The sequence below is a fragment of the Mesoplodon mirus genome, assembly GCF_964341445.2.
Source record: "Mesoplodon mirus genome assembly, chromosome: 1".
In the NCBI taxonomy this organism is placed as follows: Eukaryota; Metazoa; Chordata; class Mammalia; order Artiodactyla; family Ziphiidae; genus Mesoplodon; species Mesoplodon mirus.
The window spans coordinates 227,492,588-227,514,661 of NC_138976.1; the positions used below are offsets into that span (position 1 = coordinate 227,492,588).

The following is a 22,074-nucleotide window of genomic DNA, read 5'->3' on the forward strand; positions in this document are numbered from 1 at the left end:
AAATTAATTACCACAGTAATTCAAGGTGATAACACTATGTTAAAAGTGCCGCTTGGTGGTTACACGTGCATAAGAGGAACTTAAAACTTTCTCCTGTTGATGGGAGCTTAGCAGACAAGCCTGAGAGTCTCAGAACCAACAGTTAATCAAGTGATACAAAAAGTCACAGATTTGGGGCCACGGAGCAGCTGGCCCCGTGAGCCACAATTACTGAGCCTGAGCGTCTGGAGCCTGTGCTCTGCAACAACAGAGGCCGCGATAGTGAGAGGCCCGCGCACCGCGATGAGGAGTGGCCCCCACTTGCCACAACTAGAGAAAGCACTCACACAGAAATGAAGACCCAACACAGCCATAAATAAATAAAATTAAAAAAAAAAAGTCACAGATTTTAAGTTTGGGTAAGAAGACCAAACATACACCAGCTACCAAAACCAAGGTGACCTTTCCAGGGAAGGGAAGTTAGGTAGAGTCGAAGGTTGAGTGACAAGGGGCTTGTGACCCGATTTACAACTTTATCCTTAAAAAACGTACATACAATTACTCTGTGGCAAAGACCACTATTTCCAATTTCCTCTCTCTTCTTCCCTCTCAGAATTAACCACCTCCTAACCTCGGAGTTCCATCCATGCATGTGGCCACCCAGAATAAAGATACATTTCCAACATCCCTCAGAGTGAGGATATCTGGCCAGTGGAATGCAGCTGAAGGTGACGCTACAGATGGAGCAGCAACCCCTTCCTGTTCCAATCCTTCCCACTGCAGGGTCAGTCTGGGTATTTATGTAGGAGGAAAACCCCTAAATTTTTATATTTCTGTTACAGTAGTCAAATCTGTATTTTGATATAGACCCCAAATATCTAATCACCATGCCTTCACATTCACATGGAACCAGGGGGGCCCACGGACACCTGAACCTCTGATCTGCCTCCCTCCCCCCTTTCCCCAGGGAAGGCTGGGACGGTGGCAGGAATCCTCTGTCTCAAAGACATCCAGAGGCATTATGCACACTGAATACGCAGTGAAAATGCTCAAGACAGATGATGTTAATTTTGTACACAGAAGTTCCCTGGAGCAAAGGAAGACTATCCATGATTACTGCAGGGAGTTTCCAAAAGAAAAGGTGGTACTTTTCAGTGTGAACCTTATTAGACTCATATTTTAAAATTAGAAGCTTCACTCAACCTTGCCTGTGCAGAAAAATTTATCCACAAAACAAATATGATGCATCTTTGATTTTCTGTGCCTGTAAAATGTCTGTAAAAGCAGTTTATTTGGTTTAGGGGACCTGCTTTGATATGTTCATGATATGAAATGAGTTTCCAGTAGCTGAAACATAATTTATACACTGGATATCTAATTCCACATGAATAGCAATCTAATATGGGTTATACTTAAAACCATTTGTCTCACAACCCAAGTCAAAGAACCACTTATGCTGGGATTCCCTGGATAAAAGAAATTCTTAAATATAAATACTTAGACTCATTGGGCTGCTCAGGCAATGGGGCAAGACGTCGGTGACGGCCAAGCATGGCTGTTCTAAGAAACCTCTTTGAACTGATTGGTAGGATTTTTCTGTAATTGTGAAATACGTGCTGTGTATGAGAATTTACAACAGAACTGAAATCATGTCGGATGAATAACGCAGCAAGATCAGGGAGTTCTGTCCCGCTGGAAAGCAACACAGGGGCAAGCCCGAGTGCCGAGTGCTCCCTGGAGGAGGGGTCCTCCCTGGAGGAAGGGCACTGGCCCTCTGGTCCCATGGGAGCTCTGTCACTTTGATCCAGCTCCAGCAGCCTGTACTCTCCGGATGCCAGCATTCTCTAGAGACTGAATCAGTGACCAGGTCCCTTTGTGAAAGACGAGATGAAATCTTTAAGTTTACTTCCTATGGGAATTCTTCAGAGCTTTTAACAATCCATGTACACCGTGAGCCTCTAAGGGGGTGATATAACATGAAACAGTTCTCAGCCTTATTGGCCCAAGAAATCTTGGAAGTAACGCCTGCTGGTACATCTTGGTTCACAGTACACAGTTCAGGAAGTGCCACTGGGTGGTACTGGATCCCACCGGAGGGGGGGGCTGGGTTTGAACTCTAGTTCCACTACTTACGAGGCCAGTGACCTCGGGCAAGGTGTTTAATTTCTCTAAGCCACCAATTTCCTCATCTGTAAAATGTCAGAAGATTAAGTTGAGAACGTGGACAAGCCTAGAGGGGGGCATAGTAAGAATTCAATAAAAGTTCCTGATTAGTATTTGATGCTCACCAATCCATTTTCAGACTAGAATTCTGGGTGAGGAGAGAGAGTGCTGACCTATTATTATATACACACACACACACACACACACACACAAATAAACAAAATGTATGTGCGTGCTTAAAGTAAGATTCAAGGTCACAGAAAAGAAGAGCCTTATCACTGCACAGTGAAAGGCATAGTCCAACTATGCAAGGATTAAAAGGGCATAATCCTCATTTTTAAATGTTCCTAATATAGAGAAGAGTATTTGCGAAAAATCCAGAAGTGGCAGAGCTGAATCAGTAAAAAGAAAAATTAGTCTTCACAGCTCAGAGACAATAGGATCAGGGTTAGTAAAGCTAACAACGTCTTCACTAAGCCTCATAATTAACCCCAGGGCAGTGACTTAGATTTCTTACTACTCATTCACTAAGTAGAGGCTTAAAAGCTCAGAATGTTTAGCAGCCACAACTCAAAACTAGTGTGGACGGTGCTGGGGAAGAGTATGAGAGACAGTGGGGTGAGCGTCCTGCACAGACCCGCTGCTCGTCCAGCTCCATGTAACCGCTGGCTTAGCCAGGACGCACCCAAAGTGAGTTTAAACAGCAACTTTTATAAGCCATCCAGCACAACTCAGAATCATATCGATGCCCTTTTTTTTTGGAAGGGGAAGGTGGAAAAACAACTGTGCAAATGTGATGTACACGACAGTGCAGGATCTGCAGTTCCCAGCATACGGGGACTTCTTTTTTCCCTCACGTCCTCTTTCCTTAAATCACCTCCACGCTAAAATGACCACGTGCTAAAAGGTTACCTTACAAAACAGTATATATCCTAGAAACAATATATAAATTAAAATATTTCTACAGTAAAATTTAAAAGGCAACCCACAAAGTAGTACACATAAGGTCTTTGTCTAGAAATGCTTAAATGTGAGCAAGGAATACACCAGACAGATCATAATAATTAGCTCTGAGTAAGATGGATTACAGGTGATTTTTAGTTTCCTATTTTCTTTCACATTTTTATATTTTCTCCAGTGAACGTACGGTTCTAGGTACTTTGGCCGCAAACATGATTTTTGCCTCATAACTAATTGGCCATTTTGCAGTAGAACATAAAATAACAAAAAACAAAAATAGCAATAAAACCCAAGAGGGGCATAAAAAAAGACAGTGAAACGTGACAAATGAATAACTAAATTAAAAAGACTTTATTGTGAAATACAAAATATTTGAGTATATTAAAAATGTGTGTAGACCATGGCAATACTGCTCAAATAACTGGTTGTATCTCATGTCAACCGTGGCGTGCATCAAACTAAGAAACCATCTCTCAGGGCAAACCGTCGGCTTAAGGCCACCAACCTGGTCCTAACGGGAAGAACTGCTACCACGTTTCGACCAGTTGAAACCAAACCATCAAACCAAGAACTGCCAACCAGTTATTTTATCATTCACGGTAAAACTGCCCGACGGCCCATTGTTATGTGGCAAAGAAGTCTGCAGAGAAGCTGCTTACGGTGAAAATGTGGGTACGTGAACATACATTTACTTCAGGAGAAAAGCGTGACTCAGAAGTAAATAAATGATAGCGTTTTCCTCTCTCCCCATTTTAGAATATGAGTTCACCAAAGGGCGTAACTTTTAAGGCAGAAGTCTGAAGTCTAGGATACTCATCCCCTTTTCACTGATAATTCAAAATAAGGAATTCATAATAAACTTGCATAATGTTAAGTATGATCATTCTTTTAGGCACTCTCGCAACGACACAGGAATGATTATGCTCTTCCAAGGAGGAAGGGAAGGAGGAAAGAGAAAACGAGATGTGCGACACTGCAGGTTAACCCGGCCCCGGGGGCTCCGACACGGAGGCCTGACGGAAGCCCAAGGGCAGCGCTGCGGCAGCTCCTGGGTCTACTTCCCGGACGAGGGAAAGGAGGCTGGGAGAAGCCGACCCCAGGCCAAGACCACCAGTGCCGCTGACAGGGTTTTCACCGGCTTTCAACCCACGTCAGGGTCCACGTGCCACTTTTACCATGTGATTGACGGCTTGATGTCAGCTTTCGCTTTTAACCGCCAGCTTGTCTTGCGGAGCTTCCTGCTCTGCGAGCCAGGAGGTAAATTTAAGCATCAGCAGAATTCCCCCAGGATACTCAGTATTGGCGGGGATTAACATCCACAGTTATCAACGCGGACGTGGGGTGAGGGCCCCGTCCTTCCCCTCCCCGCAGGACCCTGAGCCGCAGCAGAGCGCCTCCCCTGTCCGTGGCGCGTCTTCCCGCCTCTCCTGGTTCACACTCCCTGCCCTGCCCCAAGCCCGGGAAGGAATGCCATAATCCACTTCAATGCGCCTTCCCTAGGAATCTTTTCTCATTAATTCTGCACTGATTTGGGTTTTTCATGATCTCAGTGACAGAGTCAGAAGAAACCACCAGTGAAGTATCAGATTAGTTCAAAACCACGAGGCTGCTGAATGTCTGGACCCTAAGCAGGGCTTGTCCTTACTTGCCTGGCACACAGTTTACACGACAGAAACGTTACGATCAGGAGTCAGGTAGGCTCTGAGGCTGCACCAGGAAATAAACGTCCCCGCAGCACAGACGTGACCCCCACTACCTCCTGGTGACTGGCCTACAGGGCGAAATTCTAAGCTGAGTGTTCCTGGGCTTCAGGTCTCTTCTGCTTGGGCCAAATATCCAATACATTTTAATTCCTTACACCGCCCGGGACAGGAAGCATTTACTCAAGCTTATAAATCATACAGATGTAGGCCCGGTATCCTTAGAACCTCGGCGAAGTCTCTCAGAGAAGTAACTGTAGTCGTATAAATCCCAAATGACTCTAGCTTTCCCTCCCCAAACTGAGTTTTCCCACCTTTCTTTCTGAGACTCACTAACCTTCGCTGCAGCACTAAGTCTGGCATGTAGGAGATGGGTCCTTTCAACACCCCAGGGGTCCCCGATGGACCCGCCGTCCACTCCCTGAACACACTGGACATTCTCTGGGCGGGCACAGGGGATTCCGAGTGGTGGTGAACAGATCGGAACGCAGATTTCTCTGGCTTTCTGCTTCACCACAAACCAGTCAAAGCCTGCTGGTTTTGTTTGTTGTTTTACTTTTCTGGGTGTCAGTCACTATTACAAATGTGTTTTTAAACGTACACCTGTGATATCCTAAATAAAAACAGCTATGAGTAGCAGCACTGGCCCATGGATGTAGGAAGTAAGTAAATCAAATATATATCGAAATGGAAGGCGCGTGAAATCAATCAGGGACCTGACTTAATATGGCACTGCACATTTTCTGATCTTTTTTTTTTTTTTTTACCACCTAAAGACTCTGACAAGTGGATGGATACTTTGTCACCTGATGAGAGATGGTGGAAATGGAGAGAAGTCGATTGAAACTTCCACTTGCAGGGTATTAATATGTCAAAGTACCAATAGCATGGTTCAAATTTTTTTTTCAAAAATGTTATCAAGTAATGTTGCATGCTCCACTTAGTAATTTAAATTTGATTCGAATTTCATCACTGCATATATGAGGCAATTTAAAATTTTAAGCCCATGCCAACCAAGGAAAATCTGCAGTCCTTTGGCAGAAAGGAATCTCCTACAAGAAAACCAAATCTCTAATGTTACTTCCATTCCAAGTCAATAGTTCACAAGATGAAACAGCTTCTTAGAGCATCTTGTTAAAAAAAGTGAGGCATGTAAGAGTTGTGGGGAGAGGGTGCACAGCAGTAATAGAAAGAGCAAAAAGGTTAAAAAAAAAAAAAAGAGAGAGAAAGGTTCATTTCATTGTCTCTATTTTTTTTTTTTTTTTCGGTACGCGGGCTTCTCACTGTTGTGGCCTCTCCCATTGCGGAGCACAGGCTCTGGACGCGCAGGCTCAGCGGCCATGGCTCACGGGCCCAGCCACTCCGCGGCATGTGGGATCTTCCCAGACCAGGACATGAACCCGCGTCCCCTGCATCGGCAGGCGGACTCTCAACCACTGCGCCACCAGGGAAGCCCGTTTGTCTCTAATTTTAAAAATGAAATTTTATTTTTTTCATTAGCACTGATTCATCACAAGAGTTATGGGTAGAACAGAGGACTGTGAAGGTTCAGTTATTTTTAATTTAAAAGAATTGGGTATTTTCAGAAAATGCAACCTCTGTGTGCTAAAAAAATTCTGAGTAAGCTGCTGGCCTCACCATTCAGAGGCAACGTGCTGGGTGCCCAAATGGTAGGCTGGATTTTTCTAGCTACTCTGTGGTCAATAAAATATATGACTGACATTTTTAACCTTGAAAGAATTATTCTCACATTTGGCACCCACTGGGACCCAAAGACACAGACCAACCACTCCATAAATGTCTCATAACCAGAGAAGGAAATCCCCTGTCCCAAGGGAGGAAAAAGTAGTTGAACAGATTTCAGTTTTCATGAAGAACTGAAAAAACTGTAGAAAAGGTATGGCAATTCATTAGGAAACAAAAATACTAAACAAATACAAATATATTACCTTTGCTGTTACCTTAAGTTTGCTTTTCTGTAATATTAAAAATCATCTATTCCTTAACTGTCACAACAATTTCCTTTTGGCTACTCTTTCTGCATTGTATCTATCCTTCTAAGCCATAAATCACTACACAAGAGATGTTTGCTTTCAAACACAAGTACCTGTTATTTAAGTTAAAGAAGGAGATGCAAATCAGAACACAGGTTACAAGCCACTCACTTTATCTTCAGGAAGTGATTTTTGCCAACACAGAACAAAGATTTTAGCATTTACTTTTCTCTTAGTGTTACCAGTTAACTGAGCAGAGATCAAGGATGACAACTGCCTCTTAGGAAACAGGACTGTACACCGTGAAACTATTTATTAGACTCTGGCTGCAATTTTCTTCCATTCAGTCACAGGTACAGGCTGGCACTCTTCCTGCAGCATTAACTCATGGAAAGGAAAATGAAACCACGTTCATTAAAGCCTTCCTCAGATTTCAAAGGGGACGCTGGAGAGAGAATCTGAGAATACCCGTGTAGAACACACGTCCTCTGACCCATACTTCAGGCCACGCCAGCGCTTCTTTTCTCAAGCTGGGAAGCAAGCAGGACCTGGGGAAAGCCTGGCATTTGGGGCTCTATCATCTTTGCAGGTTTGATGTCGCTCTTCAAAGTTTTCGAGGTTAACAACTGTGCTTACGTGTGCTCTACATTTATTTTAAAATAGAAGTTATATGTGCCATGGTTTGGAGTCTAAATGCTAATTACAAAAAGAAGAGTAAGAGTTATCTCAATTTCACACAGAAAATGTATTCCTTTAAAATACCAAGGTACTTGGAAATCATCCTCTTTTAGCACATTTTTAGAATAGAGAATTTTAGAAAACTATTTGCTAAAAGTATTTTTCTCTTGACTACCCACTAAGATCTCCCTGGACTGTAAGCAAATTTATTTTAATTGGCCACCACAACGGAAACACTCCCCTGCAAACTTTTTTTTTTTAATTTAATTTTTATTTTCTTTGGCTGCACTGGGTCTTCTCTAGTTGCGGCGAGCGGGGGCTACTCTTCATTGTGGTGCGTGGGCTTCTCATTGCGGTGGCTTCTCTCGTTGCAGAGCACGGGCTCTAGGTGTGTAGGCTTCAGTAGTTGCAGCACACGGGCTCAGTAGTTGCAGCACACGGGCTCAGTAGTTGCGGCACGCGGGCTCAGTAGTTGCGGCACGCGGGCTCAGTAGTGTGGCTCGCAGGCTCTAGAGCACAGGCTCAGTAGTTGTGGCACACAGGCTTAGTTGCTCCGCGGCATGTGGGATCTTCCCGGACCAGGGCCCGAACCCGTGTCCCCTGCATTAGCAGGCGGATTCTTAACCACTGCGCCACCAGGGAAGTCCCCCGCAGCATTCTTTTATAAATACTGGACTTTGAATTTCCCCGAGTCCATCAAGCAGAGCAAGTTAATGAAACTGCATGCCTATATTTCCCCATTCTATCAATCCTTTCCTTAAATGCTAAAATGTAATTATATATTTTAAGTGATCAAAACTTCCAATCTTGACAGTGATCTTTTAGCTTAAAAAACTAAACCCTCTACCTGAGTAGAAAAATCTGCATGTGTAAATTAATGAGATTTCAGTCATTTCCATTCCATTACTCTAAAAAGCACTTTGTAGTCATTTGTTCTGTATAATTGAGAGCTTATTTACCAAAAAATCTAATGGATTTTTTAATTCATTTTAAACACCCTAGCAAGAGTTAGCAGATTTTTGAATAGGGGGTTTTAAACACTTTCTTTTAAAAGAAAAGATGTAAAATCCTACACATTGTCAAGGTAACAAATACTAAGACTTACATGGGACACCTTGCTGTACTAGAGACAAAAAGGCTAATTCTGTCAGATTAGTTAAATTTTAAGAAGTATGATGATCAAATTGTCTAATAAGAATTGCATGGTAAAATATTAAATTGCAAGATGAAATATTGGGAGAAAGGGGTTGGATTTAAATCACCCCAATAAGCAGAATTAAAACTTATACCTAAGAAGCCAAGAATTGTAGAAAATGTCTAAGACAAGTTTTCAAATGGCTGTATAAAGTCAACCTTTGATTTCTCAGGTACACGGGCCATTACTGACCAACAACTCCAGTCCAGTATAATATATTGCAGGGTAAATTTTTCTAGGCAAATATTTCCCATCACAAACATATTTTTCTTAGCAGCATTAAACAGTCAAGCAAACAAAAATATCTTAATTGACTTAACCCCACTTTCCTAAGTCTTTTTTTTTTTTTTTTTTTTTTTTTTTTGCAGTACACGGGCCTCTCACTGTTGTGGCCTCTCCTGTTGCGGAGCACAGGCTCCGGACGTGCACGCTCAGTGGCCATGGCTCACAGGGCCAGCCGCTCCGCGGCATGTGGGATCCTCCCAGACTGGGGCACAAACCCGTGTCCCGTGCATCGGCAGGCAGACTCTCAACCACTGCGCCACCAGGGAAGCCCCCTAAGTCATTTTTGAAACGTTTATACAAGTGCCTAATGAACCATAAATCTAAGTAGCAGTGGAATCTCCCTTCTGATTTTCTGTATCTGGACATCTTTATCCAGGTATCTTTGATATATTCTGGCAAAATGAGGCTCACATGACTCACTTAAGTATATGGATCACTTTGGTTTCTGCTGGGGTTACGAGGGAACTATTTTTCCAATAAGAGATGTTAATAATATGTATATGAAATATTTACTTTAAATTCAGCAGAATAAAATTGTTTGAAGTACTATAGTAAATGCTGACAAATGAAGAACCTCTAGAGCACATTCAAATAGCATGACCAGGGACTTTGTTAACATACTGTTGTAACTTATTCTATTTTTTTTTTCTGTTTAGCCTTTCTAAAGAATTTATCAAAAAAGTTCTCACAGAAGCATAAAGGTATTGCGTTCATGTTACGATATCACTTCTCAACAAGTGTAATTCTTAAAATTCTGTAAAACTCTTCAGAAGTGTCTCTTATCCTGCACTAAGAACCTGAGTCTACTGTTTCACTTCAGTAGCTGGACTCAGTAGCTGGGTTGGTTCAAAATGAAGGGTTCCAGCTGGAAGAGTCAGACATTCACACCCTTGTGAAGCTACTTGCAAGCCTTGCTCACACTCATCAGAGCATCTTCTCACAGGGTTTTCTTCTTCTTCTGGTATTTTTATCAAAAGGGAAAATCAAGAGTCAAAGGATAATTACAGACAATCTCATAAATAAAAATGCTGGCACGCCCACCATATCATAAGAGTGAAAAAAAGGTTTGGCAATTTCTCACTTAATGTTTCTTTAAGACATCCTTACTCTTTAAATACCAACTCTTTTTATAAGGTGTACACATTACCAGTGAATACCTCAATCCTAAAGCACCTTATAAAATAGTTTATAAAGATAAGAAGTACAGATGCTAAAATTACGTGTAAGCCGGATAATCACTGACCATGTAGTTTCCTACTGAGGAGAGCAGCATCCTCCTGAGGCCCAAATGTATTCTTAAACCCAGAGACTCAATAAAAGATTAAAGATGGGAAAAAAAAGAGATGAGGTCATCTCTGCGATTCTATTCTCATACAGAACTGCTCCCAATAGTATGTGATTTAATTTTAATTCATCCAGTTTAAAACATCCTTGGTAATAACATATTCCAATTGCTTGGCATGGAAGCTTCTTAGCAGGCTCATTGGTATTGATATAATACTGCAGCTAATTGTACCTTCTAAACTTCAGAAACCAGGCTGTTCTACAGCAATTCTACAAACCTAATTAGATAATGCAAAGCTAAGGTTTTCCTCAAGTTTCAGTGTAGCCGTTTTTACACTCAGTGAGCTGGATCAGGCTTCCCTACTGGCATGTTTAAATGCTTCTCGGGAGCCACACTTTAAAACACTACAAAGGCCGGGGAGCCCAGAAGGGAATTTATAATGGAGCAAAAATGAGAACATTTCTCATTTTGAAATATTCAGGATTCTTACCAAATGAAGCAACTGCAAGTTACTACTCCCCTCTCCAAAAAAGACTGAAGCCCTGGGTAAGTGCAGTTCAACTTGTCTCAGGGTTGCTTTGGGGATCATAGCACTGAACCAGAATTAAACCGTAGACCTCATTTCAAAAAACTAACATCACTGAAATGCTGAGCCTACAGTTTTGCTATTGTTTCTTCCTTTAGTTACACATCAGCCAAATTAATGTATTATTACAAACTAAAAATTGCCTAATAGTCTCAGGATAAAATTCCTTTCCCAACTTCAAATATTAAAATGTTGTTCTAACCACAGTTTTCCAAGTTACCTGGATTTCAGACTAAAAGAATGCCCCAAATGCCTAATATGTATTATCATATTTTAATACAATGTGTATATATAGTCTACATTATCAAAATTACATGACTGTGGTTCAGCTTAAAACATATGGACACATGTGTCTCTATACGCACACGGGGTGGGGGTGAGAGGCCTAATTAAGGCAGAACAGAGATAACCCCAAACGTGGGGCAAGTCCTCTTCGGTACTCACGGCTCTAATAAAACCCCTTCTCAATCTGTAGTTTTCCCCAGGGAAGATGAGTGTTCACCACTTGAACTTTTTTTACCTGAGCCAATGTTCCTGGGCGTCGCATTTACCGAGATGCGCCGCAGGCCCTCCTCTACCCCAGGTGCCTGGGGTGGCGCAGCGGCAGGTGTTCCTGCTTCCGCGGCCGCTCGCTACACCCTTCGTTCTCGTCAGTTCTTGCTCAAATGCTGCAGCACTTGGAAGTGCTGGTGGCCGGGCAAGACTCTCCAAGTCATCTGACTCCTGCCTGAGCCCTCCTTCATCCTTCCTGCTCCCGGCATTTCCCCCGTTCCTCTTTCATGCCCACGTTTTTCTCCTCCGTCCATGCCCTAAGCTACCACTCCAGTCCCCAGACTGGAGCTGGGCTCCTGCCCGGGAGCTCACACTTTGCATCCAGCTCTGATGCCCGTTCTGGGCTCCACCTACCCAGCAGACACCTCCACTCCACTGACCTGTGGCCTGTAAGCACTTTATGCCCAAACCGCACAAGTGTTCTGTCTTACGGACCCCAACTCTACTTGTGCTCTAGACCAGCACTTCGCAAAGTCTGGTCCCTGGACCAGCAGCAGCATCACCTGGGAACAGTGAGCAGCGCAAATTCTCTGCCCCACCCCAGACCTCCTGAATCAGAAAGTGCGGGCAGGAGGCCAGATGACCCGGGTTTTAAGACACTCTCTGGGCGACTCTGATTCCTGCTCAAGGTTGAGAACTGCTGCTTCAGACGGTTCTGTTCCTTCTGAGGCATCAGCATCCTCCCTGCCCGTTCCCCCCCGCACAGCCCCTCCTCCCACCAGCCACACCGCTAACTCTCCCCACATATTCATTTCCTTGGTCCCCCTCCTGGTTTAGGCTCAGCATGAACTACAGGGACATTCCTCTCCTCACGGACATCTGGCCTAGGCACTGCTCCCAGATCCCTCCTCGGACCAGCCTGAGCCATTCACAGTACTCAGTGTTTCAGGGCTCAGACTCCGCTTCTCTCGCCGAGCTCTCTTCCATTCCCCCGGGCCCCGACCCACCCTTCTAGCCACCATTCCCCAGGGTCTGCCGCGACCTTTCCTGCTGCTGCGTGCCCAGGCCGTGTCCCTGCGCTCACCCTCCGACCTGCCCTCCTGGGGACCGCTCTGACTGCACCCCACCCCGTAACCAGATGCTGCTTTCCCTGTGACCCGGGGACCCACAGTAGCTAGTACGACCCTCCTCTCACCCCCTGCAACTGTTATCCGTGCGTCTGGCCCACAAACCCGAGGCAAAAAGGCAATTACTCGTGTTGTTTATCTAGGACAATGCCTGGTGCAATGACCACGTAATTCATCACCCAACCCAGAGCATCCCCTGCCGACACCTGCCAGCTCATCAAGCAGTGCCGTCCCTCCAGATGCACCCAGCTCCCACCACCACCGAGCCGGCCTTCTTTCTACTTCTCACGCATTCCGGCCTCCTCCACCCTCAGGGCAGCCCTGCCTGTCCCCTCGGCCGGTGAGGCTCTTCCCTGAGAGCTACATCCGGGACTCAGCTCAGCCATCCCCTTCCCCGCCTCCCCGCGGGGTCCTGGGCCGCTTCCCCTCCGCTCATCTCCCACCGCCTCACATGCTTCTCTGTGTGAAATGACCTCTCCAGCGTCTCTGCGGGCCCCTTCAGTGGTGTCCCCACGAGCTCATCTGTGTTGTTAAAATCTGCGGGAGGTCAGAGGGCACAGCAGTAGCCAAGACACCTGAGACTGACTGTGTAAATGACCTTGGGCAGGGTTCAAGGCTCTGTAACTCAGTGAGGATGACATCAGACTGCATGAGAGGGTTATGGCTGCAATTAACAGCACACACGCGGAATGCTGACCTGGCACAGAGGACTCACACATGTGATCTGTTATCACAGCGTCTTTTTACTACTTTATAGTACCTCCAATGTCTAGAGCAGTAGATGGTACTTCATAGACAACAGGTGTTTGAAATCCTTGACTCAGGGCATCAGCGGCTGAAGGTCACCACCCCCCAACTCCATTTCAAAAGCTTCCAAAAAGCTGCTCTTACTGCTCAACCCAGTTCCTCAGCCTGCCATTCAATACCTTCAAAATAGGGGCCCAGGGGCCTCCCTGGTGGCGCAGTGGTTGAAAGTCCGCCTGCCGATGCAGGGGACGCGGGTTCATGCCCCGGTCCGGGAGGATCCCACATGCCGCGGAGCAGCTGGGCCCGTGAGCCATGGCCGCTGAGCCTGCGCTCCGCAACGGGAGAGGCCACGACAATGAGAGGCCCTCGTACCGCAAAGAAAAAAAAAAGGGGGGGGGGGCCCAACTAACTTTTCCAACCTCCAGTTCCACCACTTGTCACCAGTAAAACCGGCCTTCCCTCTGGTCTCACCATATTCCTACCATCTGGAACCCTGTCGGAACCCCACCAATGCTCCAGGTGGAGCTGAGTGCCGGGCTCTGGCCTCCGAGCATCCACCTCCTGCAGCTGGGGAGGAACCTCTGGGTGGCGGTGACGCCCTCCCGTGTGAGAGGAGACGGAGCCTGTGTCCTCAACACCCCTGCATCCCCAGCGCCAGCCCGGTACCTCCAGTTTCCTCAATTCACTGTTTAGAGCAGGTGGAAGGCTGGAGGCTGGGAGGTGTGGTAACAAGGCCTAATTCCCGAATGGAAAGAGAATGACTATTCTTATGGACCAACACCTTCTGTGTGGTTAGCAGGTCATGACCTGAGTAGCATCTTCCTTATGCCAAAGCGTTCTACTTCCTCTACTGCATAGCCTCTCCGACGATGGTGCTTAGTAAACAAAGGATATTCGAAATGTCTGTTGAGTGAATGACTGCCATGTTTACAGAACAAATACATCTCCCAATTCTCACAGAATTCTGTCCACATTGTTAACACATATTCTACCTTCTCACCCTTCCCTCTTCCACCACACAAACTCCAACCATAAAATCATTCCTTTCATAGCCTCAGGCTGTGGCCATTCTACTCTAGAAATTTTAAATTCTTGATTTCACTGCTTTCCTTCTGCTGTCAGATTGTACATTCATTCTTCAGGGATGAAAATTAGAATCTAAAATATGAGCAAAGGCAACAGTCGAGGTTGGAGCTGAATAATCACAACCATGTTCCAATATTCAACAGCTGTTCAAATCTTCCTGACCAACCTTTTTTTAACAAATCAAGTTAGAAGTTACAAATATTCTGTTTACAGATGGCCCAAGCTCAGAACTGTGATGTTCATTCACGATGCGTTCCTTTCTTTCTCCCGGCCTCTAATTCACTATTAACAAATCGAAGCCCACACCTTATCTCCCATTCCATGCAGCCGGCCCCATCACAAAAATAGTTACCCAGATTCAACAGCTCAACAGTTTCCATTCTTTTTTTTACTAATAATCATGCACTCCCCGAATGGCTATTCTAAGCCTTCACCACCTGCTAAGGCAACGTCCTGTGACAGTTCCCATAGCGAGGTTTCCTTACCCAGCTACCAGAGTAAGGATGGGTCAGGAACCCAGGCCATGTGGATGCTGCATCCTTTTTTCAACTAGGATGTGAAACTAGTCCCTTTAGAACAGGGACTTTTCCTTGAGACCGTCTTGGTGTTCTCAGGGGGGGAAGGGGGGTGGTAGGAACAGGATTGATGCCTGACCTTCCAACACTGGACGGGAAACACTTCCACAGAATCGACAGATACAGCAATTCTTAGGACTGTGTGCATTTCCAGGGTGTAATGAGTGCTTCAGCACCATGGAAGACGAGGGAGAAATTCCATGAGCAGGAAACAGGCATTCCGCCTCCCAAGGACTCAGTGCTTCGCAGGTACCTTTAAGCTTTGCAGGTACCTTTAACAAACCGGAAAGCTTCTGATTCTCGGCCGCCCAGAAGAATGCACGTGTATGCAAAACTCAGCATTAATTTCAGGAGGCCTATGGAGCCCAAATTTCTTAGACTTGGTAATAAGGGAGTTTTTAACTTCAAGGGTGGGGGAGGACAGCAAAATGGAATGAAAACTAATCCCAGGACATTTCACTTGGGGAACTGAAACAACAGTGACCTCTTAAGACACTACATTTCTTCTAAGCGATAGCTCCATCCCTAATAAACAAGCTTCCATTTGAAACAGAAATCTCATGGTCAAGGGCAGAGCTTTTCTGGCTGCAGCCGATGATCGCTGAGATAAAAGGCTTTGTTAAGGTAGAACCTGACTGACTGGGTGATCAATTCAGTCACAGCCTCATTAAGCAATGTTCCTTCCCACTGGTCTTAGCTTATCACATAAAACCTCTCCATCTAGCAATGGTTCTTGAATTAGTCCTACTATGGATGCTCTGAGCCTACGTGGCATGAATAGTTTGAGTCAAGTAACATTTGCACCTAGGGAGAGCCGCCAGTTTACATGCAGCTTCTCACAAGTACTGAATTTGCTATTAAAGAGCCACTGAAGGTCTTTCAACATCTCCATTCCAGACCCTTATTTTCAGAGGCTAATGATTCAACGCTAAACACTCAGTGCCGAAAGCCGGGAGAAATGGTCTGGGGGATACTATCATTTATTAATTAAAGGAACTGTCTACGCTTTGCAAGTGCTAAACAGATGCTTTTAATAAATGCTGACCTTAAAATATTCAGAGGACAAAGCCTAAGATGATAAGCCTTCCCATTATAACCATACAGCATAACATCAGAACGTATGGATTTTGTCCTCAGAACCTTCCATGTAATAAACAACCTGTCATCCTCCTACCGCCTACCGGGTGCCTCTGGACACCTTCCTTCTCCTTCGCTCCCACATGCAGACACCCAGTCCTGGTGCCCCTGCATCTTCGTTTAATAGCTCTTGAATCAGCTGACTTTGCTCTCCTTCCACCGTCACCCTGCCAATGCCATCAACATCACGTTCCACCTGGGCTATCATAACCTCCAACAGGATTCCTATCTGCTCCTGCTCTAAACCAATTCAGCTAGAGTGGTCTTTTCAAAGCACAAATCTCAGCCCACCTCTCCCCTATTTAAAAATCCTTCGACGAGCTCCATCCTTGGAGTTAATGGCTGCTCTAAAGACCTGATTCCTGGCGTGGTCTCTCTGAACCCTCGCCCTCCACCTTCTAATTATGCTGGCCTTCATCCACTTCCTCAGCTCACCAGGCTACCTCCTACCTCAGGACCTTTGCACATACTTCTCCCTCTCAGGGGTGTCCCCCCTCCCATACCCAGATCAACAATGACTCTTCTTCAAATCTTCAGATTTCAACTCAAAAGCCATTTCCTCAGGTAAGGCTTTTATGACCAAGTTCCTCCATTTTCTTACCCCCTGTGGGGTTTCCTTTCCATAGCATGTGGTGGCACAATTTTTATTTACAGATTTGTGAAATCTTGATTAATGTGAGTTTTGACTCACTAGCCTACAAGATCCATGAGATTAGGAGCAAGGCGTACTTCCTTAACAACTAGCACCAGCACATGGGAGGTACTCAAAAATGTTTGTTGAATAAATCAAATCGTATACAACAGAGTACAATTTGAAGGGTAAGATCACTTTTCACATCATTCACATCAGAGAAACAGCAAGAGGCCCGGAGACGGGAAAATGAAAAGAAACGTGTTCCTCTTGTCTTGACCACAGGTGACGCATTTTGCTGGGCAGATCTAAAGGAGGAAGTAGTCCAGGGGAAAAAAAAGCACCAGGCTACGGCGGACTTTTGCGCTTGGAACACTGAAAGTATGAGGCAAAAAGCTGCACAGGGTGGACCCACCAGGACCAGCTTGCTAGAATAGAAGCATAACCTGTATTTGGTAAATGGGATTGTCCTAGACTATCTCAGGCCATTTATCAGAATCCAAAAAAGCCCTATACAAATTGGATTAGTGTTAAGGAGAGGCAGGTGTTTCACAGTGGGTGGAGTATGTGTAATCATAATCAGAGTCAGAATTTTCCCGAAAGGAGATGTCCTTCTACGGCTGTATTTCAGACACATTTAGGTTAGCTTTTATTAAAGGGAGGCAGTAGTCCCTTATTTATGCTCTTATGATTTATAAGCTATACCTTAACTTGCTTAGTTAATATTTACCCGCAAACTTAATAAAAGGGTTTGGCTCTCCACACACATAAAGCATTCTTCTTAATGTTAATTGTTTGAAAGTCTTAAAAAGCTAGCTTCAGTCTTTGGCAAATGACAGAAATTACCCTGGACCCACCGACAAACTTTATCCAATAAGTTGGACCAAAAATCACGTTATAACCACCTCCTACAGCTATTAAATGAGCTCATGGCTCAGTACTTGAACCAGCACTAATATAATATTTCAGAGGAAATAGGCATTGGGGCTGACGCTCCACCACCGCTTTAGAAGACTTGTTATCGGAACTCCAGCAGGACATTCTGAATATGGCGAGTTGTCACTCTTTCCTCAATTTCTTCCCCCAGGAAATGGCATCTTTACGTCTTTGTTAGCTCTCGGTAAAAGGCCATTTGATCACAAATGCTTTCAGACAACTGCAATATTCAGTCGTCCTTTCTCAATAAGTCATCCTGAAGCAAAATCATAAAGAGATCACCATCAGACCATGAGAGCTGAGGGACTTAAAACCACAAACACATTCGAAAGGAAAACTGGAGACTTTTTATTACCATTAACTTAGATGACTTAGAAGGGAATCCACCCCAGACGTTATAGAGATCCCAGTGCCGTTGTGTCTTCAAATACACACTAAAACTTCCGAGTAAATCTCAAGAGTAAACCTTCCCTCATCACAGGGGGCAGGAGCAGATAAGGAAATCTCTTCCTACGATTCTTAGTGTTGAAAGGACGCCTTCTCCCTCTACTTCCAGACGCTAACTTTCCAAAAGGAAAGTTAATAAAGGCGACCCCTCGGGATGCAATGCAGACGCTGTTTGCACAAGGCGCTGGAAGCGGCACAGCTCCCCGGCCCCCGAGGCCCCGGCTCCCGCGTCCCAGGGGAAGGAGGGGCGCGGCCGTAACGGCGGGCAGGTCGGGCCGGGGGCGCGGCCGGGTCAGCGGGGCCGCAGCCCGGCGTCCGGTCACGCACATCCCCGGGAGCCGACGGAGCCCCACCGACCGGGAGAGTCGGGCGGCGGACAGAGCGTCCGGAGGAGCCCTCGGCGCGCGCGGCGACCGCACAAGTTAGTTTGGCGGCCCCGCGGCCCGGCCGCAACCGGGGGAGGGGAGGGGAGAGAAGAGGAGAGGCGGGCTCCGGCCCGACGGGGCGGCTTGGAGAGGGGGCTCCGGGGCGGAGGTCCGCAGGTGGGCGAGGGCGGCCGCCGGGAAGGGGAGGTGGGGAGCGGGATAGCGGGAGGGGAGGGAGGCCGGTCCTGGGCGAGGCCTCGGCCGCGCATCGCCTGTCTCGGCGCCGAAGCCGAGGGGGCGGCGCTCTCCGCGGAGCCGGGGGCGGGGCCGCGCGTTCCCACCCGGGCTGGCAGCCGGGGGCGCCCGAGACCGGGCGGAGGGGGGCGCCCGGACCCAGGGGCCTGGTCCGCACCGGCGGTGGCGGCGGCCGCGGCCCCTCGCCTCCGTCAGGCATGCGCGCGCCACAGGCCGCAGCCCGGACCAGCCCCGCGTCCCCGGCCGCCGCCGCGGCGGTCCTGGCCCGGCCCTTCTCTCCTCCAGCCCGCGTTCCAGGTGCGGAGGGCGGCCGCCGAGCCCCCGCCGCAGCGCGGGGCGGGGAGGTGCGGTGGGGGCTGGGACCGGACGCGGGGTTCGGGACCCCCACCCGCCTGCCGCGCCACCTGCGGAGCCCGCGCCCGACCCGCCGACCCCGCTCCCGCCAGCCGCGCGAACAAAACAAGTTGCAGGTCGCCGCCGCCGGAGGGGGCGGGCGGGTCACTCACCCTCATCCTGCTCAGCGGGCTCGGCTCGTCCGGCCGCGGGTATAGGGAGGACCAGAGGACCACCAGCCCCAGGAAGCTGCCCACCACCAGCAAACTGCGTAAGAGGAGCCCAATCTTCAGCCTCATCTTCCTCCGGCGGCGAGAGGCGCACAGCCGGGCGCAGCCGCCGCCACCGCTCTCCCCTCCCTCCTTCCCCCTCCGCGCTCGCCGCCTCCTCCTCCTCCCGCCCCCGCCGCCCGGCGGCCGCCCTCCCCGCCTCCGATCCGGAACTCCCCTCGCCTAGCGGGCCGCCCCACCCCCGCTCTCCCCTCCCTGCTCCGGCCTCTCCCGCCCCCACGCCCTCGCTGGGCGGCCCCCGGCCGGTCCGCAGCCCCTTCCCCGCCGCTGTCCACCCGACCCCCCCAGGTCCTGCTACCATGCGACTAACTTACACTCTCCCCAGGTCTGTCCTCAGCCTCGGCCCCACCGCTCAGCCCTTAAAGCTGCCCGGGTCCCCAACTTTTATTGTCCTTTGGGGCTGTAACTCCGGCCTTAACGCCGGCCCCCCGGCCCCCGCCGCGGAGCGGACGGGAAGGAAACCAGGAAGTCGCGGCGGCCGTTGCTGCAGCTCCACGTGGCTGATTTATAGCTGGGAGGATTTTTCCTTATTGATTGTGCTCGCTTCTTCACAGGGCTCCTTAAGGAGCCGGATTTGTATCCGAAAGGCCCAGGTGTGATGTGCAAATATCACCGGACCCCAGGAGCTCTACTTGGAAAGCGGGTAGTACGTCGCTGTCTCTTGAGCTAATTAGAAGAAAGCCAACCTAGTGTGAATAAGCAATACCAACCTTGTTCAAGGGCTAAGTTTCTATTCCTAGGACCGAGGATTTCGGGGTTTGTAAAACAATACTCAAAAAAAAAAAAAATACTCCACCATCGTCGCCTCCTTCAGACCCGATTTTTGCCGCTTGATGGAGGTTCCTTGATTTCTGTTTTTCAAAAGCCTTTCTGCCTGAGACCTACATTACACAGGAAAGGGTATTGACAAATGTTTAGCCAGATGCCCTGGCCGGAGGAAATATTTGTGCCCATATCTCCCAACAAAGATGTCAGTCGCCTCTATTGCCAGGTGCACGCGATTATGTTATCAGTGTGACCTCGTATCTGCCTAATTCAAGTTGAACAGAATGTTTAATATCTTCTCCTAAGTTTTAGGATGGTAAAAGTTGATCCTTCTTCCTTAATACTGTCTCCTATCTGCAGGTACTTTAAAACAGTGAAATCCGGTTATTTAAATTTCTAGAATGAAATAGAGAATTTGCATCATCAGGATAGATGAAGAATTGTACCAGACCAACTCCATGTGCTTCATGGTTTGGGTTACACTACCTAGTATATTGGGGATTTCTGTAGATGCCATCATTTCAGAATTCCCACGAAATATTTGCAGTGAACAATAGGGGGAAATGTAGAATGGCTGACGATATGGTCAGGTCTGTTCTTGGCTGGATAATTGTGCAGAGTAATGCATGTAAGCCCAATACATACAGCACCTGGAGGGCTGTCATGGGTTGAATACAAGTCACTGTCTGACTCAGCATTTTTATCAACTACTTAAATCAAAACCAGTTGCTTTTCATATAGGACGAGGGAGACTGCTGAAGACCTTTTTTTTTTTTGATGAAAAAGACCTGGATTTTAATTGATAAAGTATGAACCAGCTGGGTAATGTAGAAAGCTACTGCCCCACTCCTGGGTCAATTCAGGTCCATGTGGGGACCCAGGCATCACCTGTACCCAGGTGATTCTGACCCAGCTCATCTGTGCACCACCTTCAGAGAAAGTGAAAGGAAGGGGTGCTTGGTGAAAGGTTTCTTTAGATAACTCTGGAAAGCAGGAACAAGATCATTTGTGGACCCAACTTGGGCTCTTCACAGTGGGGAGGGCTCCTTTGCAAAGCAGACGTCCTTAGACAGAGACTGGGCTTGGAGGAGGTGACCTTCAGGGGATCTTACTCTGATCACATGAGGGAATAATTCCATTTGAAGTCAGCAGCTGAAGCCCTCCAGGAGTAATGAAACCTTCTGTTTGTGCTCTCATTTGCACAGTCAGAGGAGACAGTTTTTGATTATTAAGAAAATAGGAAGCTTTATTTTTACTCTTATGAGCATAGTCGGGCAGGTGTGCAAATTGAAGGTGGTCCTTATCACTCCCTAAGGCAATCAGAAGTATTCTTGGGCAGAAATGGTATTCAGAGATGACCCTGCCACCCCCTTTAAGTTTTGCACAGCGAACTTAAAATACGTGTGAAAGGACACAAAATTAGAAATTGACCAGTGGGTATATGGTTGTAAAAGCCCAGGCTCCTCTGAGGCCTAGCAATGTTTAAAAGAAACTCAAAGTATAAAATACAGGCCTGTTGTTGCAGCGTTTGCAAGGACGCAGCCTCAGCAGAGTTGACCCAACTCTTCAGAAAATGAGGAGCTACACGCATCCAAAGCTTGGTTCATGGTCAGTCACTTAACCTCTCTGAACCTTGGGCCCTTGTCTGCCCGACAGTGATTGCAATACTCACCTCACAATATCATCAAAAGGAATAAAGGAGGTCAAGTACATATGCAAATATAAAGTACAGATAGAGTAATGGGGCAAGTCTCAGTGTGTCTGGGTGTAATTCGTTTTTTCTTAATGAATACTACAGTTACCATATGACAGGGATTGTTGTAGGGGAATACTTCTGGTTTGTCTAACCCAGGGTTCGCTGGGAAAGAGGGTTGAGACCAGAACTTAATTGGAGGGACAGGGGACAGCCAAGAGAGCCTTGTCTTCTGTCAGGTTATGGTGGCTCATGTGGCAGATGGTGACATGGTGTCTTCAGCTGGGGGCTCCAAAGTAACAGGGGAAAGATAATTCTTTTGAAGACCTGGTGTTTGCAGGATGCTTCACACATGTTACTGCATTTAATC

At 47.0% G+C, this 22,074-nt stretch overlaps 1 protein-coding gene across 4 annotated transcripts in view; it reads right to left on the minus strand.

Annotated features, from left to right (window-relative positions):
• The window catches only part of GALNT7 (polypeptide N-acetylgalactosaminyltransferase 7), a 116,770-nt gene extending 97,076 nt beyond the window's left edge, over positions 1–19,694 (minus strand). For 3 of the 4 annotated variants that reach the window (XM_082625156.1, XM_082625157.1, XM_082625160.1), the window contains exon 1: positions 19,130–19,320. In XM_082625156.1, coding sequence (XP_082481282.1) covers positions 19,130–19,255 — 126 coding nt within the window. In that variant the 5' untranslated portion in view covers positions 19,256–19,320. Of the gene's footprint in view, positions 1–19,129; positions 19,321–19,560 lie in introns of those variants that run through there. The other variant, XM_082625158.1, reaches the window with a different exon arrangement.
• Positions 19,695–22,074: the final 2,380 nt, after the last annotated feature.